This window comes from Pteropus medius, unplaced genomic scaffold (assembly GCF_902729225.1).
Source record: "Pteropus medius unplaced genomic scaffold, Ma_sr-lr_union100, whole genome shotgun sequence".
Classification (NCBI taxonomy): domain Eukaryota; kingdom Metazoa; phylum Chordata; class Mammalia; order Chiroptera; family Pteropodidae; genus Pteropus; species Pteropus medius.
Window position 1 is genome coordinate 13,332,336 of NW_024349519.1, and position 8,695 is coordinate 13,341,030.

The following is an 8,695-nucleotide window of genomic DNA, read 5'->3' on the forward strand; positions in this document are numbered from 1 at the left end:
CAACTATCAGAGTTTTAATAGTAAAAGATAAAAGTAAAAAGATAATATTAAATGTTGGTTCACATACCTTGCTGATGGGATTGTAGATTTATGTTGTCTTTCTGAAAAATATTTTGATAGTATATTGAAAAAACCTTCATACCTTTTTAGTGTGTCAAGTAATTTACCTTCCAAGGATCTGTCCTCAGGAAATAGTTAGAAATAATATCAAGGATTTATGGTCAAAGAAGCATAACATACTTTTATAATAATATACAACAGAAAATAGTTTAAATATTTAATAGAGAAATGGTTCAATAAGTTATGATGCATCAATAAAATTGATGTTATAGAGCCACCGAGATTATTTTTTGGGGATTTTTGATAATGTGAGAAGTGCCAATGATTCAGTGATGAATATAACAAGGAGAATACAAAGTGATTATCCAGAATGATTTCCATTATGTAAAATATATAAGGCAGAGCAAAAAAATTAGAAAAGATTTCATGATGTTAATCATGGTTTTATCTGGATTTTAGGCTTATGGTAATTTTTGTTTTCCATTATGTATTTTTCTATATTGTTTTGGGCTTCCTACAATTAATGTATGTATTGATATTAAGAAAAGTATTATCTTTTAAAAAATAAATTTAGAATTCTAAGAAAGCCCGTTAAGTGTATGAACAGATGACTCACATTAAATATATATATATAAAGGAAAATGTTTGAAAAGGTTTTGGCCTTGTGAATAAAGGAATGCAAATTAAAATAAATATATGGTACCACCTCAGATACTTAGAGGAACATTTTTACTGTCTTGAAGAATACAAAAATGATCCTTAGGATTTGTATTCCTTGGTATGTATGGTCAAAAGTATGTTACTGGCACTAGAGCTGCCCTATCCTGTAAGGTAGCAACTTGCCACATTTAAATTTTAATTTTAATTAGGTAAAATTAAATTAAATAAAAAATCCAGTTTCTTTGTAGTGCCAGCCACATTTCAAGTGCTCAGTAAGCCATGTGTATAGTGGCTACTGTCTTGGACACCACAGATATAGGTTTCCATCATTGCAGAAAGTCCTATTGCAGAGTGCCGCTCTAGCACATGCTAACTTATTTAACCCAGTCTGTCATCTTTGGAAGAGTAGCAGTCATATTTGGAGCAGAAGAGAGAAGGGACACTATATGCAAGAGGAGAAATGTCAAATATAATTATGTCTTGAAATTTCACTTAATATTTGTTTTTTGTTTTTTCAATATGATTTCAAATGCCTACTGTGTGCTGAGGTGCTTGTGTGCAGTGGTGAGCAAGTCAGACTATTTCCTGGTGTCCAAAGACTTATATTCGACTGGCAGAGACATTTATATATTTATATATTTATATGTTGTATCTCGATTGATTAGGTTAAGGCTCTAATAGAGTAGGGACTTTGTTTTGTTTGGCTTACTGATATAACTACTAACCCAATATTTATGTCTTAATTCAACAATTTATGTCTCTAAGTGAAATTTGACAAATATATAGTAAAATTCATCTGAAAGTAGGAGATGATAAGTATTTCAAAAAGTGGATTTTTTTCTTTGGAAAAGACAAGATGGCGGACTTGTTTTTCAAATTGTAAAACATTACAAGGTGAGAATCATTTCTTTCTTGTAGAGTTGGATGAAAATATTTTTAAAATAATGGTACAGGGAATATAGCAGGGATTGGGGAGAAATTTAAATAGTGATGAGTGACATACTATAAGACAAACCTCAAATAACATAAGATTGAGGCAGGAAATCACTATTCAATAAATTTTTAGAAGACAGTTGGATATCAATATGGGAAAAAATTAGTCAGATCTAGAAATGAAGTCATCTACAGGGGCAAAATTTTGATAGCTTAAAGAGTTAAATAGGAATCAAGATGTGTATAGGGGTGAAAGAAGGACTTCAATAAAAAATTAGAACAAAATAGAATATTCTTTCGTGGAAGGGAGGTTTTTTCCTTCTTTATATTAAATAAATGAAAATGATCTAAATAAAAAATAGTGCCTGAATGCTAAGAATTATTTTACATAATGAAATTAATATTCTACATAGTCAGAATGTACAAATATATGTGAAATGGCAACCGAAAAGAGCTTTTTATGAAAAATGTTAAACTGATACATAATGTGTCACTTACTATCCAGGTTTTATTTACAGTGGTTAGAGTGTTTGAAATGTCTGTACATGACAAAATACAAGCATGAAATGATTACATGAAAAATGCCCAGTTTTGTTCACAATGTCAGAAATGCAAAATAAAATAACTAAATATCATTACATTGGCAAAAATAATATTTCACTGATAGAACAGCGGGAAACAGATGGCACACTCCAAGAGATAGGGGCAGGGTTAAAGGGAATAAAAAGTGGGAACAATGCAAAGCTGTTTCCATCCCAGATGAAGGGGCACGGGAGCACCATTGTTCCTGGAGTCCGGAGAGAACTTGGAGACACTGCAAAAGGGCTCTAACAAAAGGGCTCTACCCAGAGACACAGACATTGCTAAAGCCTTAGTGAGGAGAGAGAGAGAGGGAGATGGAGGCAGGGGGCAGGAAGTAGGGCAGTGGGGGCAGGGGGCAGAGGGGCAGGGGCAGAAAAAAGAAAGGGGGGGGGGCAGAAAAGCAGAGGCAGAGGCAGAGGCAGAGGCAGAGGCAGAATAGGTACCTGCCTTCTTTCTCTTTCACTCTGATCTGCCAGTGCCTCGCATCAGCTGAACCCAGCCAGAGCCTGAGAGCAAGAGCTCGTTGGTGGTAATGAGAGAACATCCCGTGTATCCACAGATAGGCTGTTGATAGCATAGTACATTTATTATTTTAGAAGATCAGCCCAGCAAGTACTATAAAACTGTATATACTTTTACTGTTGATTCCTCTTTTGGTGAAATATACCCAAAAACTGAATCTGAAAGTAAAAATAATAATTTTGCCCAATTCTTTTTAATAGAAAAAAGGGAAATTAATCACACAAAAGAATGAAATAACTGAGAAAATAAAATCATTTGTATTGTATTTTTGGTTATGTGTACCTTAACTCATTCCAAAAATGAATTAAAGCATGATTGTGCATTAGAATGATAGAATAAATATAGCTTTTTAAAATATTTAGATAATGAGAGTACATGGGAATGTTTTATAGGAAATAATGGTATGTGAATAATATGTGCAAACAGAATGAAACTTTAAAAACATATGTATTAAACATAAAAAGTTAATGTAAAGTGTTATGATTTTATCTGAGCTATTTCCAATCTTAAAAAGAGGTAGTAAACATAAATAAATGACTGGAGAAAGAATATTGTCATTTATTAGTTTTTCTCTGAAAAGTTTTTAAGGATTTTAATAAGAAAAGTAGCTTATGTTTCTTGCCCATCCTTGATATTACAGCATAGGATGCAAGGCTCTAGAGGTGAAAATGTTATTTATCTGTACAGAAATAATATCTTGAAGTAGTATATGAATTTCTTGCCCAAATGAATTGAGGAATAGGTTCCACATAGTTTTGTAAACCCAGACTTGTTTTTAAAAAATTTTTTATATTCTATTTAATTTATATTTCTAGTGATAATATATTCAAATTATATACACTTTGAAAACAATTATACTCTAATTTATATTTTGATGAAGATACATTAAAATTATTTACAACAGAACTTAAATCAGAAAAAAAATCTCGATTATACCTATGTAGTGATTGTGCTTAAATGAAGACAAATAAATTTGATGTAATAAATATATAATAATTTATAAATTATATGTATTTTAGTAACTAAAATACATATAATTTAGTACCTAAAACTTTTCCAGTTCCTCAGTGGAATATTTGTAGCTGTAAAAATTCATTTGTCTGACATTTTGGCGAATTTCTTTAAACATTTTTTTTTTAAACCCAAACTTTTTATTACCCGGGATTTTGAGGGAAGCCTTTATCTAGAAATAGCTTACTTTTATTCATCTACTGACTAAAGCATATCTGGTTAGTTCTTTAGCAAATGCACATTTGCAGGTAATCCACTGTGATACTATAAGAGCTCTGGAGAGCCCCACACAATTGTGTGAAAAGTCATTGGATGAAGGTTATTTGGGCTGGTTATGGTAGAATTGGTCTGCTACCTATTCCACCTTAATATACTTTTATCCTACAGATCAGAACATTTCACTATAAAAACCAGTGTTGGAAAGATACCAAATGAAATAAATCCTATTTCATATCCATCAGGGGAAAATCAATTTTATGTTAGTCCTCGGTTAGATGTTTTACAAATATAGCCTAACTCAAAGTTAACCTAAACAAAATGAGTCCTTTTTTATTTTTCCACTTTTCAAATTAATTAACTGATTCATTTATTTCACAGTATTTATTGAACATCTTGTATATGCCAGGCACTATGTTATATGCTGGAACAAAACTAAAAGATTATATAATTTCAGATAATTTATTTCCTTTAATGACACTGTTCCTTATAATAACTGTGAGATTAGTTCTAATACAATCCCTTCAGGTAGGTGTCATTTAATAGATGAGATAAAAGTGAACTGCCCTAATGGGAGGCAAAACAAACCCTCTGCCCTTTCTTCTACTTCCATCCAGCAAATACTGTTATTTTCCAAACCAAAACATTGGGACATGTGGTTTGAGAAGGGAATTTTTCTCTTTTGTGAATTTATTTGTGTGAAAGTTTTTAAAGCAATATCACATTAAATTACATTTACTTCTTTTGATCAATCATCTTATGGAAGAGAAAAAAATTACATAAAAATTCAGATTGTTTAAGAACATCTGGAACATGTGGTCACCATATTTACCCACCATAATTTTGTGAATGTTTCAATTTCTTACTCTGCCCCAGTTTTTCTCACGCTGTGTACTCTCCCCCCCCATATTTCTCTTCTTTTTATCTCCATGTTTCTTGTCTTTTCATCACCCATCTTTTTTTTCATTTGTTTTTAATCATGTATCATAGCTTTTGCAATTTTTCTACCCTATTATACTTGTAAATTTACAGTTTGTTTAGCAAAATGACTAATTTCTGCCTCATTTACTCACATATAATGATCATAGTTTGTGTTCTATTCTGATTTATCTTCAGCTTTGGTATTGTCTGTCCTTGCTTTGCTTATTCTGAGAAAGCCCACAGACACACACTTCCATGCTTCCCAGATAAATCTGTGGATGAAAAAGTCAAAATTATTGGAAAATATTTTATCTTCTTTTAGCTTTTTGTTTTCCTTTCCAAATACTTTCTGTGTTTATATCCTGCAAATTGAGCTTGGTATTATAAGTGAAAATGTGTAGAGATATAAATCACTATTAATCACATTCACCACTTTCTTATACTTACAATGGCTGTTTCCTTTTTGACTTCCTCATATTCAGTGGAAAGCCAAGCTTGGGGATGGAGAGAGAAAGTTGTGTCCAAGAGTTGGGAGATGCAGATCAGGAAGAAGGGACTGGGGTCTGCGAATGAATTCTGGGCCAAGGATGAAATGATAAGCAAACTTAAAGGAGAAGCTACTGTGTAGAATGATAAAATGTTACTGGATTTTAGGCAGAAGCGTTTCTATTCAAAGTAACTTTAAAAAATGTTATAAACAATCATTTCAGAATAATTTTTAGAAGATTCCAGCATTGAATTATAGCTCAAAGATATGACAGAAATTATTGAGTTTTCTTATGTTCCCCTCCAGGTTTGCAACACAACCACAGACAGGAAGCACGCAGACACCTTCTTGGAGAAGTGTGTTACTGAGTCAATAATGAACATTGTGAGCGGCTTCTTTAATTCTCCTTTTTCAGACAACAGTACCAGCCTCCAGGTAACTTAAAGAAACAAATTCAAAAGCATTCTGCCACACATATTTTATTTACTTTATTGGGGTAGGAAAAACTTTAATCTTGTCCGGAAGTCATTTCCTACACTTCTGAAGATGACTCTTCTCTTGTATTATTTACTATTATGCTCCACCTTCTGAGTTTACCACACTTTATTTTAAATAAGGAGGCCCCATCTTCAAATTGAATTATCCTTGCTCACCCTTGAAACATAACAGTAACTTTCATTCTGTATATTCACTGTTTGCCAAGTGTTGAAATAAATGACATGATTCTTTAAATGGATAGGCATTTCGACTCAATAATTCCACTTTAGTAATTTGTCCTGAAAGATTTAGCAGAGTTTTTATATACCAAGATTTTCATTTGAGTATTTATAATACTTAAAAATTAACATCAACTACAGATAGGAGATAGCTAAATATCGTATATCTGTAGGATGGCTTATTAAAAGCCATGTTTTATTTTAAAAGAAATATTGATGATTAGGAAAATGATCATGAAGTAATTGTTAAGTGATACAGGCCACAGAATTGCATTATAATATTACCTAAATTTGAGTGTGTAAAGAATATATATGCATATATACGTAGAAGAACTCAGTAAAGTATCTTTAAAATTTTGATACTAATTATCCCTACATGGTAAGATTATTGGTAATTTTCATTTCCATGTTTTTTAAATATTTTATAGCGATCATGTATTGTTCTTATCAAAGTATAATGTCAATTATACTTGCTTTAGAAAAAAACTTTTAAACTGTTAGAACCATATGAAATTGTTTTTTGTAGGTCAAATTTGTTGCTTCTTCTACTTGCCCATCGTATAAAACTAGAACACACAGTCAAACAAATAAACCAAGAACACCAGCTCTATTTGTACTTGAAAATAATTTAGCGAGTATTTAAAAAAATACTTAAATTCATGTCATTGGTTTCAAGAAATTCTATATTTTTCTGATTAAGAACACAGTTAAAATGCACATAATTGACTTTTTATAGCATCTGACACATGCCTTTCATGAACGGGAATGTAATAAATATTTGTAGAATAAAAGCATTAAATGGCACTGAAACTCAAAAGACTGTATTGTGTTTTATTTTGATGAGCCTTTTAGATAATGCATAGAAAATGTATCAGGAGTGTTAATGGTTTAGTGGCCTATTTTCCTTCCTAATTTCTCTTTGCAGACACATCAGCCAGTTTTTATTCAGCTACTGCAATCTGCCTTCAGAATTTACAATTGTACCTGGCCAAACCCGTCACAGAAAGCTTCAGTGGAGTCTTGTATCAGAACCTTGGCTGAAGTGGGTAAGTTTGAGTGTTGGACTTAATTAATTTTGTTAAAGAAATTGGGCTTTTGGCTAATAAGTGATACAAACAGATTTTTAGTGTATACTTTAATAAGAAAGCAGGTATGGTTTTTGTAAAGCCGAAGAGCAATGATCAGCTGATTCAGAATGTTACATTCTTTTTGGGAGGGATCATAATAATTATATTTCTTTTAAAAATAATTTAAAGTTTATTTATTTTATTATTTAATCGTTCTATTTCTAAACTTATATTTACTATTGCATATGGTACTTTACACTAACTCAGTGAGATTTTATAGGAGTACGTTTAGTTTATTTCAGATTTCATTCAGAATTGTCTTGTTCTATTGAGCAGCATGACTTATTAATACTTTTTTATGGTTCTAGGACTTTATAAGGGTTGTTAGTTTTCCAGTTTCGTTTGAAATTCATCAGTATTTATTGAGGGTCTGTTATATACAGAAGGCTTCAGAAATTACAAGTGGTAAGGGTTAGTAGATTCTAGAAAGAATTTCTCATAGATTTCTCCCTCCCACCTCCATTCTTGTAGTGAATTAGGACCATCCTACAGATGGCAGAGTGGAGGAGAGAAAAGAAATACAGACTTGTCTGGACTTCAGAATCAGAGGGCTCTCATCTCATGGTGGTCCCTCAGGCACTGGGAAGGGGTGCTTATAGTGTGCGTCATCACTGCTGCCATTTATTGAGCACTTATGTGCAATGCTAAGCAATTTTCATCCATTATCTCAATCCTTAGATAAGTTCATTGTTTTACATTTTACAGTTGTGGAAACAGAATTATCTAGATTAGGTAACTTGGCTCGAGCTATAGTATGTGTTCAGTAAATATTTGGCAAACAAATAAATGATTTAACTGATTATGATCACTTAATTTTTTTAGTCTTTTCCCATCTGCAATTTTACCAAAGTAGTCTTATATTGACAAATTTAATGACTGCTCAAGTTTTATTTGAATAACTTAGAAAGCAAGATCAATTGAAAATTATTAGAACTAAGAGACTAAAAGAATTTATTCAGGTGATTAATTGTAAAAAAGTATTAAACCTGTTAGATTATTTTGTATACCAACAAGAAACAGAGAATACACTGAAAAAGATACCATTCACAATAGCAATAAAAATGTTAAACACTTAAGGGAAAACTTAATAAGAAACATGAGAGAATATACTGTAAGAATATTTTGAGGGATACAAAAGATTTTAATAAATGGAAATATATACTATTTCTGGATTGAAAGATTCTATATGTTAGGATGCTGGACATCGCTAGAGGCAAAAATGACAAAACAAGCTAGCCTACTGCAGGCACATCATGAGAAGGCAGGTTCTTTGGAAAAGACAGCAATGCTGGGAAAAACAGAAGGCAGCAGGAAAAGAGGGAGACCAAATAAGAGATAGATTGACTCCATAAACAAAGCTATAGGCATGAGTCTATGGGGGCTGAGCTGGGCCATGTGGATGGGACATTGTGGACATCACGCACTCATAGGGTCACCATTGGAGCTGACTCAGTGGCCTT

General features: G+C 32.1%; 1 protein-coding gene across 1 annotated transcript in view; it reads left to right on the forward strand.

Annotated features, from left to right (window-relative positions):
- ITPR2 (inositol 1,4,5-trisphosphate receptor type 2) overlaps window positions 1-8,695 on the forward strand; it is a 421,207-nt gene that overhangs the window by 203,945 nt on the left and 208,567 nt on the right. The window contains exons 33-34 of the mRNA XM_039882456.1: window positions 5,699-5,827; window positions 7,034-7,154. Of these exons, the coding sequence (XP_039738390.1) occupies window positions 5,699-5,827; window positions 7,034-7,154 (250 nt within the window). The remainder of the gene's footprint in view (window positions 1-5,698; window positions 5,828-7,033; window positions 7,155-8,695) is intronic.